Here is a 25,556-nt window from a genome sequence, read left to right on the forward strand (position 1 = left end):
AATCCAGACACTCATTGGAAGTTACAGGAAGCGTTTAGAGCCTGTAATGTCTGCAAAAGGAGGATCTACTAAATATTGATTTCATTTCTTTTTTGTGGTGCCCAAAATTATGCACCTGCCTAATTTTGTTTAAACAATTATTGCACACGTTCTGTAAATCCCAAAAACTTAATTTCACTTCTCATATATCACTGTGTGTCTCTCCAATATGATATATTTAACTGACTCAACAATTTATACAGGAAAATCATGACTATTAACAAGGATGCCCAAACTTTGGCATCCCAGTGTAGAACACAAGATGGACTGACTAATCCCTCTCTCCACTGCTGTGTATATTTGCCTGTGGTGGGATCTCTTTTCATTGGCTGTTGGGTTTGTTCAACATGACGCCCACTTCACTCTTCTTGGCATGGTTACTGGCTGTCGCCTTGACCACCTGTTTAACAAGATGCCAAATGAACCTTTTTTTTTCCATGTGTGATATTTATGAAACAGGTGAAAATCATATATGTGGGTATACTGTATGCTGCTGTTCTTATACATTAGAGAGGCGTATGATTGGCCCCACATTTATTCTGCAGCAGGAAAATATCCCCACAAATACAGCCAAAGTGATTAGGAACCATGTTTAGCATACAGAAGTCTTTGGAAGTGATGGTTTGCCCCTCCACAGAGACCTGATCTCCACATGGAGGGTGTCTGGTATTACATGGAGACAGAAGGTTGTGAGGAAGCCTACAACTTCACATCTACAGAAGATCTGAGGTTAATTCTCCATTGATGATTGGAACAACCTACCAGGTGAGCTCCTTCAAAAAAGTGCAAGTGTACCTAAAATAATAGATGCTGTTTTGAAGGCGAAGGGTGGTCACCCCAAATATTGTTGAAAATTTCTCGTCTGTTTGTTCACTGCATTATTTTAAATAATAAATGCTACTTGGATTTATAAAAATAATTTTGTCAGAATTTTTTTTTTTTTTTTTACACCTGCCTTAAAGGGAAGGTTCAGGGACTGTTTAACCTCCTTGGCGGTAATCCCGAGCTGAGCTCGGGGTATGCCGCCGGAGGTCGTTGCTCAGGCCCTGCTGGGCCGATTTTCGTTCTGAAAAAAGCAGCACACGCAGCCGGCACTTTGCCAGCCGCGTGTGCTGCCCGATCGAAAGAGGGTCCCCCCAGCCGCCCGAGCCCAGCGCAGCCGGAACAAACAGTTCCGGCCGGCGCTAGGGGCTGGATCGGACGGCTCTGACGTTAGGACGTCGACTGACATCCATGACGTCACTCCGCTCGTCGCCATGGCGACGAGGAAAGCGAAACAAGATAGGCGGTCATTGCAGCCTAACTTGTTACTTTCGATTGCCGGAGGCGATCGAAAGTACGCTTCCGCCCTCTAGTGGGCTTTCATGCAGCCAACTTTCAGTTGGCTGCATGAAATATTTTTCTTTTAATTTAAAAAAAACCACATTGCAGCCTCCCTGGCAAAATAAATAAACCGCCAGGGAGGCTAAAAAAAATAAAAATCCGCATCCACTTACCTGGGGATTCCTCCAGCCTGTGGCAGGCAGGAGGTGCCCTCGGCGCCGCTCCGCAGGCTGCCGGTGGTCTCAGGTGGCCAACCCGACCTGGCCAGGCCGGCGGCCAGGTCGGGCTCCTTCCGCATTCCAAAATGCACCTCACGGCGGCGCGCTGACGTCATCGGACGTCCTCCGGGCTTTACTGCGCAGACTCAGTAGTTCTGAGCCTGCGCAGTAAAGCCCGTAGGACGTCCGATGACGTCAGCGCGCCGCCGTGAGGCGCATTTTGGAACGCGGAAGGAGCCCGACCTGGCCGCCGGCCTGGCCAGGTCCGGTCGGCCACCGGAGACCACCGGCAGCCTGCGGAGCGGCGCCGAGGGCACCTCCTGCCTGTCACGGGCTGGAGGAAGCCCCAGGTAAGTGGATGCGGATTTTTAGTTTTTTTAAACAGTCCCTGAACCTTCCCTTTAAACTTTTAGCACACTACTGTGTATATGTAAATGTATAAAATATTGAATTATTGATACAATTTCAACATATTCCATATAGTTGGATATTACCCATGTATGTATTTACACAATGTACAATTTTGAACAGAACCTTTGTGACCTATAAGTTATTCACTTTACAAGGACGGCCTGTGGGCTCCTTGCAGGACCCGACCCGCGGTCCGCTGCGTCGGGGCCCCAGGCCTCCGCTTTTAAATTAGCTAAAAATGTGTTGTGAAGAATTCCAGTGAGCTTCCTCAACTTTCGGAGCGATAGATTAAGTGCGTGAACTCCGGTATGTTTGTTAAAGGGAACTTGAAGCAAGTGGTATATTATGGCTGCCATATTTATTTATTTTTCTAAACCAGTTGCCTGGCTGTCTCTGCTTATAATGCTTTTAGCCATAGACCTAGAGCATGCCTTGCAGCAGATCAGGTGTGTTTTGACATTGTCCGATCTGACAAGATTAGCTGTATGGTTGTTTTCTGTGATTTAGACTTTACTGCAGCTAAATAGACCAGCAGGTCCGCCAGGCCACTGGTATTGTTTGAACAGAAATAACACAACATGTTTAGTGTCTAGAGCTAAGAGAGTAAATGGCATGGCCTCCAGTCGCCTCTTAGGCCCATTAACTGGGCCATGTGGGTGAAGGGTGGTAACGGCCGTCTAGCTACTTGTACTGGAGGGTAAGTGGGTAACAGCCACCCGGCTACCTGTGCTGGAGAAGAAAGTGGGGGGGACCGCCACCTGGCTACCTGTGCTGGAGAAGAAGGTGGGGGAGGACAGCCACCCGGCTACCTGTGCTGGAGGAGAAGGTGGGGGGGGCTGCTGCTTTTCAATTAGGAGGAGAGATACAATCGCTGTGCTGTGTGTGGAAGGAATCGATTCCTTTCTGCTGATAGTGCCAGACCACCTATTTGCTTTCTGCATGACCGTTACTTTTTTTTGTGTCCCCTACAGTTCTAGAAGCAGACCTGAGCGCTTTATTTAGCCTGCAGCCACAGTATTCATATTGTGTGGGGGCAGGGCCTGGCGTAATTCTATCCTAACACTACAATGTATTTTTGTGTTCAGTGTATAGTCAGTACATAAATCTCTGTATTCCTCTGGTGTCACGTGGTGTCTGATCTCTCCTCTCTGCAGTGAGTGTAGCAGTAATGGTGATTCGGTCCTGTCATACACCAGCATACGCAGTAACAGCTCCTACCTGGGCAGCGATAAGATGGGATCAGGTGACCTCTCATTCTAACGTTTGTAACAGGGCTGTGGGGTTGGAGGAGGAGTCTGAGCAATTTTGGGTACCTGGAGTCGAAGTTGGAGTCGCTAGTTTTATAGACTGAGGAGTCTAAGTTGGATGATATTTGTACTCCACAGCTCTGATTTGTAAACAGGCTTACCCCATACACACGCTCAACAAAAGTCTTTTAAATGCACAATTATAAAACAAATTGTTTGCTATTGTTCAAGCAACTGATAAGACCCAGCTCAAGTCAATCCAACTGTTGCATTGACTTGAGCTGGGTCTTATCAGTTGCTTGAACAATAGCAAACAACCTTTTTGGTTTGTTTCAACATCAAAAGTTGTTTGATAATTGTGCATTTAAAAGACTTTTGTTGAGAGTGTGTATGGTAGAGATGGCCTGAACGGTTCGCCGGCGGACGGTTCCAGGCGAACTTTGGGTGGTTCGTGTTCACCGGCGAAGGCGAACTTTTGCAAAAGTTCAATTCACCCCATAATGCTCCATTAAGGTCAACTTTGACCCTCTACATCACAGTCAGCAGGCACTTTATCACCAATCAGACTACACTCTCTCCTGGAGCCTCACCCCCCCCCCCCCCTTATAAAAGGCAAGGATCTCCAGCTGTTTTACTCACTCGTCTGCCTACAGTAATTAGTTAAGGGACAGACTCTGCTAGGGAGAGCCAGGGCCGGCCCTAGACTATTTGCCGCCTGAGGCAAAAAAAAAAATTTCCGCCGCCACCCCCCCCCCCCCCGGTGGGGGGCGCGCTCTGGGGGGCCGCCGAGCTGGAGGGGTAGCTGGCAGGACGGGGGTATTGGGCCTAGCGGCGGGGAGGGGGTCGTACCCCCCCCCTCCCTCGCCTGGGTCCCCCGAACTGCGCTACCCTCCAGCCTTAAATACAAGCAGCCGCTATGTGTAAGAGGAACGGGCGGGGAGGACACTCACCTCTTCCCAGCGTGCGCTCCACTGACATCACTTCCTGCAGCGTTGCAGGAAGTGACGTCAGTGGAACGCACGCTTGGAACGAGGAAGAGGTGAGTCCTCCCCGCCCGTGCCTCTTACACATAGCGGCTGCTTGTATTTAAGGCTGGAGGGGAGCGGAGCACGGGGGACCTAGGCGAGGGAGGGGGGGTCCGACCCCCCTCCTCGCCGCTAGGCCCAATACCCCCGTCCTGCCAGCTACCCCTCCAGCTCGGCGGCCGGCTCCCCGCACCCACGGACGGGCGGGTGCCGCCCCTGGAATTTTGCCGCCTGAGGCAAAAGTTTCACCCCGCCTCATGAGCGGGCCGGCCCTGGGGAGAGCTTAGTTAGGCTTGTTAGCTTGCTCCTAAGCTGATTGTTATTCCTTATATTGCACTCCACAACAGCTCCTCTCTGGAGGGTCTTGTCTTCCAGGGAATTGTAGGATTTCAAAAGCCAGCTTACATACATTGGCCGAGAATCGAACCCAGGTCTAGTGCTTGGTAGGCAGCTCTCCTCACCACTATACCACCAACACAACACACTACAATGCTACATGCTGAAGCCAGCCTAGCATGTACCATTGTGATATACCCAAGAGAAAAATGATCTTTCGCTTTCTTTCTCTTTCGCTCTCTCTCTTTCTCTCTCTCTTTCTCTTTTTTTTCTCTCTCTCTTTTTCTCTTTCTTTCTCTTTCTCTTTCTTTCTCTTTCTCTCTTTCTCTTTCTCTCTTTCTCTTTCTCTCTCAGCCATTGAACTGAATTTACAGCTTAAAACCATCAACAGATACCGGCAGAATTTCACAGGCAATTTCGGAATTCCGCCGGATTGAAAAAGCAATTCTGTTCTGACCAAACGGAACGGAATGACCAATTTCCATCCAAAATTACGGAAAATACAATTCCGCGGAAAGCGGTGACCATCCCTACGAGAGAGAGAGATGCATCTACATGGCTATCTGGGGTTCTCTTCGGACAACTGTTGAACACTAAAGGCAAGGCCATGCCTGGGTGGGCTTGAACCACCAACCTTTCAGTTAACAGCCAAACGCGCTAACCAATTGTTTCACAGAGACTGTGTACCAAAAGACTGTGCACACAGTTGCTGTTGAATGATTTTATGGGGATGTATGTGTGTCTTTTGGAGGGAGGAAGTAAGTCTGATCCAAGAAGTTTCAGCATGTAGTGTTGGTGGTATAATGGTGTGGATAGCAGCCTACCACGTGGTAGGCCTGGGTTCGATTCCTGCCCAATGTATGTGAGTTAGCTTTTGACATCCTACAAATCCCTAAGCAAGCTCATTTTTCTGTTGGATATATAATAATCGTACATGCTAGGCTGGCTTCAGCATGTAGCATTGTAGTGTGTTGTGTTGGTGGTATAATGGTTAGGATAGCAGCCTACCAAGTGGTAGGCCTGGGTTCAATTCCTGGCCAATGTATGTGAGTTGGCTTTTGACATCCTACAAATCCCTGAGCAAGCTCATTTTTCTCTTGGATATATCATAATGGTACATGCTAGGCTGGCTTCAGCATGTAGTGTTGGTGGTGGTATAGTGGTGAGGAGAGCTGCCTACCAAGCACTAGACCTGGGTTCGATTCCTGGCCAATGTATGTAAGCTGGCTTTTGAAATCCTACAATTCCCTGGAAGACAAGACCCTCCTCCTCCCTCAGAGAGGAGGGGAGGGAATATTACACTTCCTGATGTTGTAAAGCAGCGTAGGTCTGCAATTGAACATTCAATGAGATTTCTGACCTTGAAACACTGCTTTGTGTCAAATTCAGATTTTTTCCGGGACTTTTGATGTCTATTCCACTTAACCATGTCTCCCTCCAGGTATTAGTCCCCTTGAAACATCTTTTCCATCACTTTTGTGGCCAGGATAATTTTTTCTAAGTTTCCAAGTTCACCTCTCTATTGAAGTCTATTGCGGTTCGCAAAAGTTCACGCGAACCGAACTTCGCGGTAGGTTCGCGAACCGAAAATCGGAGGTTTGGGCCATCTCTAGTGTATGGGCCTTTAGTGTTATAATTACAGAAAATGTTTTTCATCTATTCTACTTTTTAAAGGACACCCGAGGTGAAAATGAACTAATGAAATAAACAATTGTATTCATCCTCCTTCTCCTAAATATGAATCTTTATTTATATTCCACAGTTTTTATTTTATATTTAAATCTACTTTTTAAGTTTTTATTGTTTTTGCTCAATGACACATTCATTGAAGTATGCCAGAAGTAAAATTTATGAACTATTGACCCTTTTTATTTCTTTCCGATTGCAGTGATATGAACAATGAAAACATGCAGTTATGTTACAGACAAGGCTAAGGGTAGACAGTCATACACGGGTGCTCGGATACCCCTTATCAAAATCCGAATAGATCCGGATACCCAGATATCCGAATCGTATATCAGAATCCGAACTTGGCGGTATCCGCGTATACATGGATATCCGAACGCATTATCCGGGCGGATTAGGATATCCGGAGAGAAAACCGGAAGTGGCCTTTAAATTGCTTCCAAAACGTTTTTTAGGGTAAATGAGGCATGTAACATCATGTTTTTTTTTTTAAAGGGAAACACTAATTATGTGGAGACTTAAAATAAAATTTAAAAAAAGGCGGTAAATTAACATCAGGACTAGGTTCCAGACAGCGGTCGTGCAGCCCACATTGTGTCCAAAGTCCAACCGCACAACTGGGACATCAGTTTTCAGCTCAGACATCTCAAAAAAAATTAAAGCTATCGTGGTGGCAGTGGCAGCAGTAGATATAGTTCTGTGTGGACCCTGGTGGTGTGGTGGGTACCACAGACAGGAGCAGCAGGAGTAGGTAGATGCAGCTATTGTTTTGGCGTAATAGCTGGTGGCAGACTGGCAGTGGCAGCAGAAGATATAGTTCTGTGTGGACCCTGGTGGTGGTGGGTACCACAGACAGGAGCAGCAGGAGTAGGTAGATGCAGCTATTGTAGTGGCGTAATAGCTGGTACTGACAGCAGAAGATATAGTTTTGTGTGGACCCTGGTGGTGGTGGTGGGTACCACAGACAGCAGCAGCAGGAGGAGTAGGTAGATGCAGCTATTGTAGTGGCGTAATAGCTGGTAGTGGCAGCAGAAGATATAGTTTTGTGTGGACACAGGTGGTGGTGGGTACCACAGACAGCAGCAGGAGAAGTAGGTAGATGCAGCTATTGTAGTGGCGTAATAGCTGGTAGTGGCAGCAGAAGATATAGTTTTTGTGTGGACCCTGGTGGTGGTGGGTACCACAGGCAGGAGCAGCAGGAGGAGAAGTAGGTAGTCATGTAGATGCACCCTGGCGGTGGGAGCAGCAAAGGCAGCAGGAGACAGGAGGAGGAGAAGTGTAACGTGTGGCAGGCAGCAAAGATATTCCACCATGGCACCTAGTGTTGGTACCACGGCACAGTTAAAACATTACAAAGTAGAGGTTCCAGGAAGCGGTCGTACTGCCGCAGTTGGGGCCTCCCCACAACTCGGACAGCACAGTTATCAGCCCAGACACCTCCAAAAAAATTACACAGCAATTGTGTTTAGATAGACCATGGCACCTAGTGTGTTGGTACCACGGCTGTAAAACATTTTTTTTGAACCAGGCTTACAGTATTACTCAAGACGGAGCCTGGAGGTTGTGGTGGTAAAGGGTGGTAAGGCAGGCATAGTGATTTCCAGCCACTTCATTTCCCCCTCTTGCCAACAACAGGGGCCAGGAATTCACCAACCACGCAAGCCTGATTTATTTTGAGAAATGTAAGTCTGTCCACAGACTGGGTGGACAGACGAGAGCGACTCTCGGTGACCACGCCACCGGCCGCACTGAAGCACCTCTCGGACAGCACGCTGGAAGGGGGGCAAGCAAGGATTTTCAGGGCATACTGCGCTAGCTCGCTCCAAATATCCAGGTGCTTGACCCAGTAATCCAAGGGGTCTACAGGGGGGTTGCTGTCAAGCCCGCTGTAGGACCCCATGTAGTCTGCCACCATCTGGGTCAGGCGCTGGTTCTGGCTTTGATAGCCACATGCTGCTGCAGGCACCTCCTCAGTCGGCAGCTGTACCGGCGTGGCGTACAGCGCCTTTGTGAGAGACAGCAGGTTTGATGGGTGCTTCTGCTGCTGGACGCAGGCACCTGCTGCTGTGCTGGCTGGACTGTGACAGCAGGGGGAGGTGGAAGTATGGGGGAAGGCTTCCTCCAAGCGCTGAACCAGGGACCGCTGCAAGTCCCTTATTCGATGCACAGGGTCTCCTCCTACAGGCAAGAACTGATGCAGCTTCCCAGGGCCGGCCTTAGGTTTTACAGCGCCCTGAGCGAAACCGGATTTTGTTGCCCCCCCCCCCCCACATAAGTAGTATAGTTGTCCCCATATAGGTAGCATAGTTGCCCCCAGTGTAGGTAGTATAGTTGCCCCATATAGGTAGCATAGCTGCCCTCAGTGTAGCTAGTACAGTTTCCCCCAGTGTAGTAGCATGGTTGCCCCCAGTGTAGGTAGTATACCCCCAGTGTAGGTAGTTTTCCCCAGTATGCCCCCAGCGAAGGTAGCTTGCCCCAGTATGCCCCCAGCGAAGGTAGCTTGCCCCAGTATGCCCCCAGCGTAGGTAGCTTGCCCCCGTATGCCCCCAGCATAGGTAGCTTGCCCCAGTATGCCCCCAGCGTAGGTAGCTTGCCCCCGTATGCCCCCAGCGTAGGTAGCTTGCCCCCAGCGTAGGTAGCTTGCCCCAGTATGCCCCCAGTGTAGGTAGCTTGCCCCAGTATGCCCCCAGCGTAGGTAGCTTGCCCCCAGCGTAGGTAACTTGCCCCAGTATGCCCCCAGCGTAGGTAGCTTGCCCCCAGCGTAGGTAGCTTGCCCCAGTATGCCCCCAGCGAAGGTAGCTTGCCCCAGTATGCCCCCAGCGTAGGTAGCTTGCCCCAGTATGCCCCCAGCGTAGGTAGCTTGCCCCAGTATGCCCCCAGCGTAGGTAGCTTGCCCTAGTATGCCCCCAGCGTAGGTAGCTTGCCTCAGTATGCCCCCAGCGTAGGTAGCTTGCCCCCAGCGTAGGTAGCTTGCCCCAGTATGCCCCCAGTGTAGGTAGCTTGCCCCCAGCGTAGGTAGCTTGCCCCAGTATGCCCCCAGTGTAGGTAGCTTGCCCCAGTATGCCCCCAGTGTAGGTACCTTGCCCCCAGCATAGGTAGCTTGCCCCAGTATGCCCCCAGCGTAGGTAGCTTGCCCCCAGTGTAGGTAGCTTGCCCCAGTATGCCCCCAGCGTAGGTAGCTTGCCCCCAGTGTAGGTAGCTTGCCCCAGTATGCCCCCAGCGTAGGTAGCTTGCCCCCAGCGTAGGTAGCTTGCCCCCAGCGTAGGTAGCTTGCCCCCAGCGTAGGTAGCTTGCCCCAGTATGCCCCCAGTGTAGGTAGCTTGCCCCAGTATGCCCCCAGTGTAGGTACCTTGCCCCCAGCATAGGTAGCTTGCCCCAGTATGCCCAGGCGTAGGTAGCTTGCCCCCAGTGTAGGTAGCTTGCCCCAGTATGCCCCCAGCGTAGGTAGCTTGCCCCCAGTGTAGGTAGCTTGCCCCAGTATGCCCCCAGCGTAGGTAGCTTGCCCCAGTATGCCCCCAGCGTAGGTAGCTTGCCCCCAGCGTAGGTAGCTTGCCCCAGTATGCCCCCAGTGTAGGTAGCTTGCCCCAGTATGCCCCCCCCCCCCTTTATGTGGCAGAGACCGACTCACCTGACATCCAGCTCCAGCGCCGACGTCACTCTTCTCTCCCCGTCTCCGCTCCATCTGTAGTTAGAGCAGGCTACAAGAAAATGGCCGCCGTTTGTCTGCATTTGTGCACATTGGCGGCCATTTTCTTGTAGTCCGGCTCTAAATATAGACTGAGTGGACACCGGGAGACAGCGGGGCGGCGAGGGGCGGCAAGGGGCGACAGGGCACATGCGCCCTTGAGAGCACGGCGCCCTGAGCGACCGCACAGGTCGCTCATAGCAAAGGCCGGCCCTGCAGCTTCCCCTTCAGCTGTGGGTCCAGCATCAGGGTGATCAAGATGTCCTCCCAACCATGCATCTGCTTTACACTTGGGTCACTGCGCAGACATTGCAGCATGTGCGCTGCCATGGGGAAGAGGGCTGCCATCTCTGCTGACACATAACTCTGCCCCAGTGCGGTCCTCCTCTGATTCCTGAGCCTCCCCTTGCTCTCTCCACCCCCGCACCACGGCAGCTGCGCTCGGCTGTGCCTCCACATCCTCAAGGTCAGGGACCTCCAAGTTCTCAACCTCCTCCTCCTGCCGCACAGAGGTGGACTGTGCAGGTGGCTTCTGCTCCTGCTGGATCAAGGCTTTCTCTTCCACTTCCAGCAGAGCATAGAGGCAGAGGCGTAGCTAGGGTTTCCAGCGCCCGGGGACAAAGACTATTAATGCGCCCTGTAAGGTCAAAAAAGGGGCGTCGGTATGGTAATGGGTGGGGCCAAATATACATGACCTTAGCAGTGGTGTAAAAGGTCTGGCAGGGAAGTTTGAGCTCTGCCATAGTGTTTCCCCCCAAAATGCATGTAATCTGACAGCATTTCACCAAAAATACATGTAATTTGGCAGAGGTTCCTTCAAAATACAGATATTTGACAATGGTTGCCCCAAAATAGACACAATCTGGCAGCAGTGGTTCCCCCAACATACATATAATCTGGCAGCAGCGGTTCCCCAAAAATACAGTTAATCTTACAGCAGTTTCCCCAAAATAGGTGCCCCCAGTATAGGTAACCAGGTCTATAGGTGTCCCCAGTGGTAGTAACCAGGTAAATAAATAAAAAAAAAACACAGGTCACAGCTGGGCGCCCCTAGGGACCCAGCGCCCGGGGGCACTTGTCCTACCCCGCCCACCCCTAGCTACGCCCCTGCATAGAGGGCCTTGTCCAGCATGCACACCGGGGCACCCACTTACACAGCGGCGCACGGTCCCGGCTGACCATGTTGGTGGCCTCCAGGAAGGGTGCCAGCACCAAGCACACCACACCATTTTGCCCCACTCAGCACTGAGGATGATGTCTAGGAGGTGGGTGGTGCCGGTCCCGAACACTGTGGCGGCTTTTTCCAGGTATTGGTTGACAGCCTGCCTCTGTTCAACCAGACGATCCAACATGGCCAGGGTGGAATTCCACTGTGTTGGAACATCTATGATGAGACAGTGCCGGGGCAGGTTCAGCTCCATCTGCATGGCTTCCAGGGATGCTGAGGCACCACCCGAGTGGCGGAAATGACCCACCGTTTTCGTAGCCGCTTTCAACAGGGGGTCCATCCCCTGGTAGATGCTCAAACATTTCTGCACCACCAGGTTCAGGACGTGGGCCAGACAGGGGATGTGGGTGAGGTCTCCCCGGTGGATGGCAGCAACAAGGTTGGCCCCATTGTTGGATGGACACCACCTCTCCGACTCTCAGGCCTCTGGGGGTCAGCCAACTCCTCTTCTGCTCTTAGAGTTTGGCCAGGACATGGTCTGCCGTCAGTCTGTGCTTCCCCAGGCTGACCATCTCCAGCAGCGCTTGGCAGTGGCGGGCCTTCACACTGCTGCTGAGGCGGGGGTGTATGGCGGCGGCAGGTTTGCCGGAGGGTGGAACCGGATCAGAAGAACCTACTACTTTTCCCCTGACCCTGCTGCGGGGTGGCACAACCCACTGGCTTGATGATGCTGCTGTCCCCTCCTCACCCCCTTCCACCAAACTGAATCAATGAGTGGTAAAGGATAGGGAGTGGCCTGTCCCAAGACGGCTTGACCAAATGGGGGAGTATTAAGTATGAATGGGGGAGTATTAAGTATAAATGGGGGAGTATTTAGTATAAATGGGGGAGTATTTATTGGGGAATATTTATGGGGGAATATTTAGTATAAATGAGGGTGTATTTAGTATAAGAGGAGTATTTAGTATAAATGGGGGTGTATTTAGTATACGTGGGGGAGTATTTAGTATACGTAGGGGAGTATTTAGTATAAATGAGGGTGTATTTAGTATAAGAGGAGTATTTAGTATAAATGGGGGTGTATTCAGTATACATGGGGGAGTATTTAGTATGCATGGGGGAGTATTTAGTATAAATGGGGGTGTATTTAGTATAAATGGGGGAGCATTTAGTATAAATGGGCGAGCATTTAGTATAAATGGGGGTGTAGTTAGTATAAATGGGAGTGTATTTAGTATAAATGGGGGAGTATTTAGTATACATGGGGGGGTATTTAGTATAAATGGGGGTGTATTTAGTATAAATTGGGGAGTATTTAGTATAAATTGGGGAGTATTTAGTATAAATGGGGGAGCATTTAGTATAAATGGGGGAGTATTTAGTATAAATGGGGGAGTATTTAGTATACATGGGAGAGTATTTAGTATAAATGGGGAAGCATTTAGTATAAATGGGGGTGTATTTACTATAAAAGGGGGAGCATTTAGTATTTATGGGGGAGTATTTATGGGGGAGTATTTATGGAGGAGTATTTAGTATAAATGGGGGTGTATTTAGTATAAATGAGGGAGTATTTAGTATAAATGGGGGAGTATTTAGTATACATGGGGAAGCATTTAGTATAAATGGGGGTGTATTTACTATAAATGGGGGAGCATTTAGTATTTATGGGGGAGTATTTATGGGGGAGTATTTAGTATAAATGGGGGTGTATTTAATATAAATGGGGGAGTATTTAATATAAATGGGGGAGTATTTAGTATAAATGGGGGAGTATTTAGTATAAATGGGGGAGTATTTAGTATAAATGGGGGTGTATTTAATATAAATGGGGGAGTATTTAGTATAAATGGGGGAGTATTTAGTATAAATGGGGGAGTATTTAGTATACATGGGAGAGCATTTAGTATAAATGGGGAAGCATTTAGTATAAATGGGGAAGCATTTAGTATAAATGGGGGTGTATTTACTATAAAAGGGGGAGCATTTAGTATTTATGGGGGAGTATTTATGGGGGAGTATTTAGTATAAATGGGGGTGTATTTAGTATAAGAGGAGTATTTAGTATAAATGGGGGTGTATTTAGTATAAATGGGGGTGTATTTAGTATAAATGGGGGAGTATTTAGTATAAATGCGGGTGTATTTAGTATAAATGGGGGTGTATTTAGTATAAATGGGGGAGTATTTAGTATACATGGGGGAGTATTTAGTATAAATACACTGACAGATGACCCCCAGATTCAAACAAGAGATAGATCCCTCTGTGGCACACATGTAATTAGGGCCCAGGGAAATTTGGACACAGGGTACAGCTGAAAACCGCCTCACCCTGCTCCTGCTAAAGTCCCAGTGGTATTAATTACTTCTCCCCCTCTAGAGCCATCGACTTGGGGTAACACAGAATTCGGCTTCCAGCTATTGCTGCCGCTCAAATTACGGACTGTGCACTGCAATAGAACTAATTCACATTGCGGCCTATGCCAGTGCCTGGTGAGCTAAAATTTCCAATGCCCTTTTTGGACGATTTACCCTCTGTGATTTAAACAGAGGAATCAAGTACTGCCACACACTGCAAACAGATTTTAAATAGATTTCAACCTATGGAACCACCGCCGCGGTACTGTAGGGTTGACTGGTGGGCCCCTCAGGTCTCCCCTATTTAGTTTTCTATCCGGGGTCCCAGCAGAGGTTTGGCAGCAGAGATGCTCAACTACGAATTCGGGTGGAATCCGGATAGTTGTTACCCGGATTTTACCTAGTTACCTGTGCGGGCTGGGCAGGGGGGGGGGGGGGGGGGGGTCAAGCTTACCTATCTGATGTCTTCTTCGGTCCGTCCCTGGCGCCTCCCACGATGCGGTCCATGCGGCAGTCACGTGATTACAAACACTTCCTACTTTCGGGTTAAAGGAGAAAGTGTTTGTAGTCACGTGATGCGTGTGGACCGCATGGTTGGAGGCGCCGAGGGACGTATTGAAGAAGACGTCAGATAGGTAAGCTTGACCCCCCGCCCAGCCCGCACAGGTAACTGGGTGATATCCGGAAAGCAATTACCTCCCACATGTTAAAATTCTGTAAATGTTATCCCCCCCCCCCCCATGTACACACACGTAAAATGCAGCACACATGTGAAATGCACATACAATTACCCCACATATAGGCAGTGCAGCAAATGTTACCTCAGACATCGATGCATTAAATGTTACCACCCACTGGATGCTGGTGGGACTGATGAGTGGAGTGGGAGGGTGACCCTGGGTGCGGCTGAGAGGGTGACACTGGGTAGGGAGGAGGAGGATGGGGAGGAGGAGGATGACACTGGATGGAAGGGGGGTGACACTGGGTGGGGAGGACGGTAACACTAGGTGGGAAGGTAGGTAACAGTGGGTGGGGAGGACGGTGACACTGGGTGGGGAGGACGGTAACACTGACTGGGTGGGGTAGAGTGACACTAGGTGAGGAGGGGGACACTGACTGTGTGGGGGAGGGTGACAATAGGTGAGGAGGTTGACAAGGACTGAGTGGAGGAAGGTGACAGTGAAGAGGGTGACAATGACTGGGTGGGGGAGGGTGACACTAAGTGAGGAGGGTGACAATGACTGGGTGGGGAGGGTGACAATAGGTGGGGAGGGTGACAAGGACTGGGTGGGGAAGGGTGACACTAGGTGAGGAGGGCGACAAGGACTGGGTGGGGGAGGGTGACACTACGTGAAGAGGGTGACAAGGACTGGGTGGGGGGCGGTGACAATAGGTGGGGGAGGGTGACACTAGGTGAGGAGTGTGACAAGACCTGGGTGGGGGAGGGTGACACTAAGTGAAGAGGGTGACAAGGACTGGGTGGGGGAGGGTGACACTAGGTGAGGAGGGCGACAAGGACTGGGTGGGGGAGGGTGACACTACGTGAAGAGGGTGACAAGGACTGGGTGGGGAAGGGTGACACTAGGTGAGGAGGGCGACAAGGACTGGGTGGGGGAGGGTGACACTACGTGAAGAGGGTGACAAGGACTGGGTGGGGGGCGGTGACAATAGGTGGGGGAGGGTGACACTAGGTGAGGAGTGTGACAAGACCTGGGTGGGGGAGGGTGACACTAAGTGAAGAGGGTGACAAGGACTGGGTGGGGGAGGGTGACACTAGGTGAGGCAGAGACACTGACAGGGCGCTCTCACACTTTTCTTCTCCTCGTGGTGGCCGGAGGGTGTGTAGCAGACTGGGGGCCGGCGTGCCTGATGCGGCCAGGCGGCCACTCCGATTAGGAGGTGGGCAGGGCAGCAAGCCTAGGGGCAGAGTTGAAAGGCAGGCAGGGTGGATGGCTGCATGCTGAGGGGCCGGGCTTATGCGGCCGGATGTCAGCGCCGATTAGAGGGTAGGCAGAGGAGCAAGCTGGGGGCGAGGCTGAGCTGCTGGGTGGCCGCGTCTACTGGAATTCCTCCGACGGTGGCCAGAGTCCTGCAGGTGGGACGTCCCGCGGCCTAAAGCGGGACGTTTCCCGGGACACAATGCTGCCCGGGACCCCAAAAGCGGGACGTGTCCCAGCTACTGCGGGACGTCTGGTCACCGTAGCTAAACACACCTCCAGATCCGCTGGAATGCAATGATGTGTCAGCTTGTAATTTGTACAGAGCCATAATAATCCAACATGCATACAGAATGTTTCGGATTGGTTGATCCTCATCAGTGCACGGCATGGATTAATTTGGCTCTATGGAGTAGGACTTGAAACACCCAGAGGTACAGATTAACTGGCAAGCTCATGGTAACAAAAAAGTAGGTACGTTTATTCCTGACAGAATGTGTCTATTGCATTTCCATATTCCGCCACAAGATGGCAGTAATGCACTGCATATTGCTCTTCTCTCTTTGTTGGAACGCAAAAGAGGAATGGAACGCACAAAAGGAAGTCCTGACAACTTGTCAGTAGGACGAGTTTTATTTACAACTTCTGGCTTGGACACCGGCAGCAGGAAGCAGAAAAGGAGGGTTGTGGGCCAGTGGAGGATCAATCAGAGGTGTGTAAACAGTTGCCAGTTTGTGCTATGGAAGAAAAGTATATGCATATGGATCTAGGTGCAAGCCCTTATTATCTCCCAACTGCTGCAGGCAGCGTCCTCCTCTTAGGTCTTCCCCTCATTAGAATCTCACCTGTGTAACACACAGTTTAGAATCAGGATGATACCCTACTGCTACTCCAACTACTGTGTAACACATCACCTATGTTAGTGCAAGATTGTACCCCCTTCCCAGCAGTACTTATCAGTCTCTGTCAGTCCATTCCCATCTGCCTGATAGTGACATTCAATCTACAGTACTGTTTTTTGCCTTCAAATTTCTTCTAGGCTCCTGTACTATATATATATTTTTTTATCTCCTACCGAGTTCTACCCTACACTGTTCTCTCTGTGCTTAATGAAGGATTTAATAATGTCCTTTGCTTATATGTTCTCACATATAACACACCTCCCAACTTTTTGAGATAAGTAAGAGGGACATTTTAAAGAGAGTCTAAAGCCTAATAAAATAATTCTTTTTACCTGCTTCTAATGTAAAGCAATATGAGCAGTGCTGAAACGCTGCATTCCCGTGGCAGAACGAGGGCTTTATACCCCCCAAATCCCGGGGCAAACAGCCACGACTTTCTAGGTCGTGGATTTTGCTGCCCGGGGAGGCAGAGCTACAGCGCAAAGCTCTGCCTCTACTGGAGTCAATCCTCCGCTGATCTCCGCCTCTCCCCGCCCCTCTCAGTGAAAGAAGAAAGAGAGTGGCGGGGAGAGGCAGAGATTGACTCCAGTAGAGGCAGAGCTACAGCGCAAAGCTCTGCCTCTTACAGGAAGAACTCCCCGATTCTTGGCCTGGAGATTCAGGGGTATAAAGCGCTCGTTCTGCCGTGGGAATGCAGAGTTTCAGCACTGCTGATATTGCTTTACATAAGTAGCAGGTAAAAATAATTATTTTATTAGGCTTCAGACTCTCTTTAAAGTGAACCAGAGACGAAGCAGCCTCATGTATTTTACCATATATATCAATGGGGATGATCTATTAGAGGAAAGGTAAAAACATTCTCATGGGAAAGTGGATATCACCTACTGGTGGGATGAAGTTAAATCCTGGGTTACAGTTCCTCTTTAAGAGACACTGAAGCGAAAAAAAATATATGATATAATGAATTGGTTGTGTACTATGAATAATTACTAGAAGATTAGCAGCAAAGAAAATATTCTCATATTTTTATTTTCAGGTATACAGTGTTTTTTCTAACATTGCATCATTTTCTAATATGTGCAGATTACACAACACTCAGCATTCTAAATGATTCTTTCATAGCAGTCTGTGAACTAATGACCTCTCCTCTGGCAGAGAAAAAGAAAACAGTTGAGATAATAAAAGTCAGAAGACAGCCCTCTCCACGACTTTGAAAGTCGTAGAGCTTAAAGGCTTTTTTGCATAGAGATAACAACTGGAGTTTCTTAACTCTTCCTGTACTGGAAACAATTAGACTGATGTATCTGATCTTAATGTTTTATTTCTTAGCTGTACTACACATACAAATCATAATATCATATTTTTTTTTTGCTTCAGTGTCTCTTTAAGCAGCCTCTTTTCATCCGCAGCCATTTATTATCAACTAATACCTAACACCTGCAAATAATTGTACATATCTTAACTTTTGTGTATACTCCAAAGAGAGGACTAAAAATTAAAATTTCTGTCTTTAGACGTCAGCCATGCCTTTCTGCATCGTCTCTGGCTGCCCCAGCAAGTCCAACAAGAGCACCTACTGCCGAGGAGTCATGCTGCATGCCTTTCCCACAGACATCGCCAGGATCAAGAGGTGGCTGCTGCAGACCGGGCAGGACTTTGGTGACATTGACGTCTTTGCCCAGAGGGTGTTCGCCGGGACAAAAAACGGAGTCTACAGGCTATGTTCCCAACACTTCAGTCCGGACTGCTACACCTTCAAGAAAATCTTGAAGGTTGATGCCATCCCCAGTGTATTCCCACATAAAGAAAGCTTATTGCAACCAGCTTCCAAAAGAGCAAGAGTGGAACCCAGAAGGAATGATGAACGTGATCTGGACCTGTCTTTCAGTGGTAATGCTGTAGCTGCAATCTGTTTAAAATCTCTCTGTGGAATGATTTTTAACCCTTTGCAATCCATGGGGCCGTGGGCGATCCAGGGAGTGCTGCTGCTGGGGGATCGAGAGGGTCTCTACCTCGAAGCATGGTGCTAGTCTACTTAGGGTACCCAGGAGGAAACCTCATAGGGGAACAGTTCTCCAATCACAGCACCCTCTACAGCACGAAGTGTTGTGATTGGCCAAATAGGGTAGGCATAGTTTTCTACAACCTATTGGAAACCTAGCAGTTCAAGAGGGTGCCATCCACCCAATCACATTAGTGGACTTTCCCTATGAGGTTTACTGCTGGGTCCCCTAAGGTAGGCTGGCGCACTAGAGCTAGGAGGTGACCCGCCATCAGGGGGAGGAGCCCAGATTGCATTCTGTAACTCCATCCCCGTTGCACGCACTCGCAGTGCACGCAGGTTGCAGTGTAATTACACAGTGCAGGGGGGGGGGGGGGTGTATCAGAATGCTGAACTTTGTCCGACACTTTGATCTACATAGGTTGATGCTGTGCCTGACTAAATCTGGCAATTATCTGGCAGTTCTTTAAATGATGAGGCGCAGAGGATGGGGCAGCGGTGCTCTTATGACACGTTGATCTAAAAGGACTGATGCTGTGCTGGATTTTATCTGCCAACAGCGCCACCTAGCGGCAGCCATTTTTCCTCTGTTGGACCTATGCTGACATTGGCCACAGTCCAAAATAGGATTGAAAAGGTCAGAACTAGCAAATATACAATTAAGTAAGGCAAGTGAAACTTTTTGTTTAGGGATAGATAAGGTACCCTTTAAGATACAATGGTAAAATATAACATTTCAATCAACAAACTTCTGTATTCCAGTCAACCATAGAATTGTTTCACGTCAATTTTACATTTAATTCATACAAATCTATCATAAAAATCTGATTTTCAGTAGTTCCAGATTTATCTGTATGGAAGCTGACTTTAAAAAAGGTTGACATGTATTTGAGTCATTCAAAACTAAAAACATGGAGTTTTAACCTTGACCAGCAACCTAAAACAATGGGATCCTAGGAAAGTCCTGTTTAGGATTGGGACTGTAGATACAGTTGTTTGTTTCCTCTGTTTATTTTCAATTCGGGTTTGCTTTAAGCACAACCATAGTTAAAGAAATAATGCTTTGAAGCATATTATTAGCAAGAGAAAGCACAGTTGATGCAAATAGGGGGATTCTTTTATTTACACATATCAGAGTTCTCATTTGAACTAAGTTATCCACATTTTTATATTTCTAGATCAGGGGAAACATTTGCATGTTGGCCATCGGCCTCCAACACTGAAGATGAAAGAGGACTTCTGTCTTTTAACTGAGAGAATATTAAACCTGACTCTGAAGATCATCTAGCTGCTGACTGGAGAGGTGAGGAGGATCCTGGGAGTGTCACATGACATCACTCTTACCTCTATTAATAAAACTCAGACTTGCCTAGGACATCACTCTTACCTCTAATAGTAAAACACAGACATGACTGGAGAGGTGAGGAGGATTCTGGGAGTGTCACATGACATCACTCTTACCTCTAATAGTAAAACACAAACATGACTGGAGAGGTAAGGAGGATTCTGGGAGCAGGGCCGGATTTGTACTTTTTTCCACCCTAGGCCCAGTACCACCAACCGCCCCCCCCCCCCCCCCCTGCATTTTTTTCGACACTGCCTACAAACACTTTTAACTTTAAAATAAACCACAAAATGTTGGTTATTTATTACGAATTAAACTTGTAGTTTATTTAAATAACAGGAAAAAACAGCAAGACATGTTTAAAATAAATGTCAATAATAAACCAACTACTACATTTGCACTACTGCGATTCGTTTTTTACCTAATCGCGATCGTGCGGCGGAACAATTATTGCCGAGATTTTGCTATGCAGTGCATAGCAAAATCGCAATCGCAAATGTCGGGAAATCGCCGCTAAATTTTGTACTTTTGCTGAATCGCAATCGCTAGCGTTCAGCGCGAACACTAGCGATTGCTAGTGGAAAAGGGGCCTCAGGGATACTTTAAACTTTAAGCTCTGAATGGTATTTTGATCAGGGCCATGCACTCTGGTGTGCGACTGGGCTGGATTGCGGCTTCATTGTGTAAAAATGGTGGTGATCAAGCAAATTTGTTACTGGGGACTGGAGAAGCCCCAGGTAAGTATAAAACTTTCCTGGGGCTTCCTCCAGCCCCCAGTAACCAGTTTGCTTGATCACCACCATTTTTACACAATGAAGCCGCAATCCAGCCCAGTCGCACACCAGAGTGCATGGCCCTGATCAAAATACCATTCAGAGCATTTTGTGCAAGCAGTTAGTTAGCAAAATGGGCTGTGCAGAACATTCCCTGTCCGCACACACGCTGTGAAGTGCTAGACTGAGACAGAGAGTGTGGGCTGGACAGGGCAGAAGCAGACCATTAGCATAAGGGGACACAAAGACAGGATGGGGGCTGGTAAGAAGCCCTCAGCATATAATTACTACCAACCTTACTACATACATTAATAACAAATAACATTTAGCTTCTAAGGGGGCCCTCAGTAAATATCATCACCCAGCTGTGCTATTGTCATTAAATTTTACATTTGATTATCCTGACACTGACAGTCAGGAACACAGACATCATGCTTCAGGCCGGCTGCAGCAAAAACTTAGTCAATTCTGTAGTTTGTCACTCACAAATCTGGAGCCAGCCAGCCAGGGATGTGCGCAGCAGATAAATAGCTAACGGCCAAGGGGGCCTCGTTCTTCTGCAGAGCGCCTGCACACGCAGAGGCTCTCATATCCATCAGCCCCAGCGGCACTGCGAGACCTCCCCTAGACTCCTGGCCAGCGCTGTGCAAATCTGTGACGTCACGTGCGTCACTGATTAACAGCGGGGGCGCCCTATTGAAGGATGCGCTCTCCCTCGCTCTCTCACAGCCGCAAGTTTGAGCTGCCTGGGCTGGGAGTCGGACTCCAGAGCGAAAGTCTGCCTTGTACTGGTCTGGCCAGCAGCTGGTGATTGGCTGCCAGATGCAGGCAGGCTCGCTCGAGTCCAGACTGTCCAGGGCAGGGGCCAGGGCGCACCACCAGGCATCGCATCGGCACTCGGAGACGGAGTCCGATCTGCTTACGTGGTGCCTCCTCCTCTCCTCTAGGATCCCGCCTCCCGTCCGTCCTTGTAGCCACTAGCCAGGCAACTGCAGCCGCTTTTACCCGCCTTTCATGCCTCTGCTCACAGCGCACAGAGCAGAGCGGCAAGCGGGGCGGGCGGCTGCGGACACACACTAGCGAGGCAGTGGGCGGCTCAGCTGTGACAGCCAGGCAGCCTATGGAGGACAGGTCACACTGTCTGTGCGTGCAGACGCAGCAGTCCCGCGGCCGCCCCATGGAATGTATCATATTTAATTCGCCCTAGTCCTGTGCCTTGGGGGCCTTTCCGCAAATCCGGCCCTGTTTTGGAGTGTCACATGACATCACTCTTACCTCTAATAGTAAAACACAGACATGACTGGAGAGGTGAGGAGGATTCTGGGAGTGTCACATGACATCACTCTTACCTCTATTAATAAAACTCAGACTTGCCTAGGACATCACTCTTACCTCTAATAGTAAAACACAGACATGACTGGAGAGGTGAGGATTCTGGGAGTGTCACATCACATCACTCTTATCTCTATTAATAAAACTCAGACTTGCCTAGGAGGGTCACATAACGTCACTTTTATCTGTAATAATGTGGAACTATAGTCAAAATTTCCTCTCCACCAAGGGTAAGGGAGAAGAAGAGACCTAAGCTAGCACAGATGTGGTATAATACAGGGGTAAACCTGCAGTTGCGTTGGGATTTGTGAGTTTGTGCGCGAGCGAACACTAGTTTGTGTGTTTGCCGGTCAACCTGCGAACCACATGCAAGCAGTTTGCCCCATCAGGTTCGCCTAGCAAACCTTACTTATCCCAAGTCTGTCCAACACTACTAAACCCTCCTAGAAATTCTGTTTTGTGAGCAAGGGAATTGCTTTTTTCCACAGGTAATGCTATCCGTTTTAAAATCAAAATTGTACAGGCAAGGAAGAGTATGAATAAGTGTAAATACGTTTTTAATGTGTGTAATGTTAGACTGTAATTCCTTTTTAAAAAATAGTTTGGCCATACTGTAGAAGTGAGGAGTATTCTGGCAATGTCACATGACATCTGTCTTATTTATATTATTTATAAAACACAGACCTGACTGGAGAGGCGAGGAGGATTCTGGGATGTCACATGACATTGCTCTTGTCACATGACATTGCTATTATCCCTATTAGTAGATCACAGATGTGACTGGAGACATGATTTGGAAGAATCACATAACTTTGTTTTAACCCTGTTAATAGAACATAAAGCTGACTACAGAGATGAGGATTCTGGGAGTGTCACATGACCTCATTCTTCCAAGATAAAGAAACAAAGCACTGGCACCAAAATGCAGCAGGGAGGATATAACCACAAGTGGTCTTACCGGCAGCGTGCACCACAAACGTTCAAATTGCAGTTAAAAAAGATAAGAGATGATGGGCATCAGCTGCATAAAAACCCTTTATTGTGGTGGGTAGACACAGTGGTTACAGCAGTGTGGGGAATAAAAGAGATGTCTGACAGCTGTTTCGCAGAGATGTACTTTGCTTCTTCAGAGACAAACATGTACAATGACATACAATCTTTAAATAGTGGCCATCTCACCTCCTCCCAGTAGTCGGTGTGATGTCAGATATTGCAGCCCCGCACGTTGTGCAGCCCCGCATGCGCAGTAGGAGCCTGCGCCCCATTACATTGTGCAGCCACGTGTGAAATGTCCTAAATATCTCCGCTTCCGCACCACGTACACCCCCGAAATTTTCAGGGGAGGGAGGGGACCCCCACATCTAGCTCTGTGCCGAATTGCAGCCCCCGAGCCCCGCTGGTTCCCGAGACTGATTGCAGCAAACCTATCTCGGGAACTAGCGGGTCTAGGGGGCTGCAATTCGACACAGAGCTGGATCTGGGGGTCCCCTCCCTCCCCTAAAAAATTTCGGGAGTGTACGTGGTGCGGAAGCGGAGATATTTCAGCTAAATAATGTCTAACTTCCCACTGAGCATGCGCGATACTCAGTGAGGAAGGCTGCTTCCGGGCTGCAATATCTGACATTACACCGGCTTGGAACGCACGTTGCGCTGTTTCTGACACCGCCCCCTTCCATCTACAGCATCACATCCGATGGATACCTCCAGCCAATTGGCGAGCCGCGAGTCTCCCCACCTATCACAATACCCTTGCGTGCTATGTGACAGGGGGAGCGGCCGTTCAGTGGGCTTGCGTATATCTGGCTGTCATAGCAACCTTTCCTGCTGCTGAGGGCCGCCGCCAGTTCCATCTTCATACGCAGTGCCGCCCTCCTCTCGCTCAGGCTATCACTGCAGGTCTTCCCGCCCATGTGGCCGTGCCGAGATACTTTCATTGGGCAGCGCTGCATACACAGGAATAGGCAGCATATACTGTCATAGCGATCACCTAGCCAATACATGCCTACAATACAAGAAGTATGCAAAACATATTACACTCCATAAATTCCTTATTTATATTGTAGGTGTACCATTTTTTTTATTTTTTTTTTTTTAAAGAGAAAGAGGAAAAAAGATAAACTGGATGGACACGTAATACAAGCACCCTAAAGGGGGGATCTAACTCTGTTATGTTTACTAAGGAAAAACTGACCTCATTCTTATCTCTAGTAATAAAACACAAATATGACTGGAGAGGTGATGAGGATTGTTGGAGTGTCTCAAATTCACTCTTATATTAATTTATATGTAACCCAACATGCAGGATTGCACAGTAGTGAAGACGGAATCAAGTGGCTCTCTGACACCCATCACGTTGCCTCCACGCCTCTCCCTGACATCCGAGAGAGATAAAAACAAGAAAATTTTGGATATCATCAAGAAGATGATTGAGCTGCTGACAGGAGAGGTGAGCTATGGTCAGAATTAAGGGACATTAGCCAGTAACACAAGGATGTGTCTGGATGGTGGCTATAATTGTGTGTGCCAGGTTTCTATGAGGTGTCAGGATGTCACTGACAATGGAAGAGTGGCAGTATTTATTTGTTTTTAAATCTTTTTATTGTGGCACCATATCAAACATATCAGTCATAGACATTAAGACCAATAGATTACGGGCCACATTTTATCAATTAAAAGAAAATAAACATAGCACATGTCATAGATGATATAAGTTGTTATCAGCGGATTTTACCAGTTTGTGACAGTCAAACATATATATGTATCTCAATATACTGTATAAGTGTATAGTGCTACAGGAAATATAACATATCTAAATTGATCATTCAACAGGTCAGTATAAAAAGAGATCTAGGACACAAACACCTCTGCAAGGATGCCATAATGGAGGATCAGCTGCCCCTCACATCACCGGGTAAGCTGAGACGCTCCTGTCTTGTACAGGGGAAAGCAGTATGTAGGGTCCTCCAAGATCCCACCATCCTATGATCAACGCATAGAAACAATGTACTCAGTCACTGTGTGTTTCCTTCAGATGTATCCAGTAAGAGAAACCCACCAGAGAGACATACAGGTCCTCTTTATTCCCGGAAATCTGCACAGGAGTATCCCGGTATACCACAATCTACTCAAGTACGTGGAATGTTTATTTTACATAATAACGTTTTTATGCAGAGTTTTCATATTACTTTGATATTAGCTACAAGAAAAAAAGTTATTTTGTTTTAAAGAGAGTCTGAAGCCATTTTAAAAATCAGTTTTTACCTCTTATTTAGTTTAAGGATCATTGCCAGACCTAAAACGCTGCATTTCCGTGGCCGACCGAGGGTTTTATCACCCTCAATTCCCTGGGGTAAAAAACGGGGAGCGCTTCCTGATAGAGGCAGAGCTTTCTACAGTAGCTCTGCATCTCCTCGCATCAATTCCCACTGATCGCCGCTTCTCCCCGCCCCTCTCACTGAGCGGGGCGGGAGAGAGGTGGAGATCCGCGGTGGATTGATGCGAAAGGAGGCTAAGCTCTGCCTCCCCGGGCAGCAGAATCCACGACTTTGAAAGTCGTGCATTTTTGCCCTAGGATTTGAGGGTTCAGCCATGGGAATGCAGTGTTTTAGGTCTGGCAATGATCCTTAAACTAAATAAAAGGTAAAAACTGATTTTTTAAAGATGCTTCAGAGTCTCTTTAAGAAGAAAGTACATTAACACAATTTAATATATTGGTCTTTTATGCTGAGCAATTTCCTAATAAGCACGAAGATGTAAAACCTCATCTTTGG

The 25,556-nt window shown here is 48.4% G+C and overlaps 1 protein-coding gene across 3 annotated transcripts in view; it reads left to right on the forward strand.

Moving 5' to 3' along the window:
• Positions 1 to 278: 278 nt before the first annotated feature.
• Positions 279 to 25,556, forward strand: part of LOC137536350 (zinc finger protein 501-like) — a 45,780-nt gene continuing 20,502 nt past the window's right edge. The window contains exons 1-6 of one of the 3 annotated variants that reach the window (XM_068258532.1): positions 279 to 804; positions 17,849 to 18,224; positions 19,515 to 19,639; positions 24,089 to 24,232; positions 24,616 to 24,697; positions 24,818 to 24,915. In XM_068258532.1, coding sequence (XP_068114633.1) covers positions 24,209 to 24,232; positions 24,616 to 24,697; positions 24,818 to 24,915 — 204 coding nt within the window. In that variant the 5' untranslated portion in view covers positions 279 to 804; positions 17,849 to 18,224; positions 19,515 to 19,639; positions 24,089 to 24,208. The other 2 variants (XM_068258531.1, XM_068258533.1) reach the window with 2 other exon arrangements.

This window comes from Hyperolius riggenbachi, chromosome 10 (assembly GCF_040937935.1).
Source record: "Hyperolius riggenbachi isolate aHypRig1 chromosome 10, aHypRig1.pri, whole genome shotgun sequence".
Lineage (NCBI taxonomy): Eukaryota > Metazoa > Chordata > Amphibia > Anura > Hyperoliidae > Hyperolius > Hyperolius riggenbachi.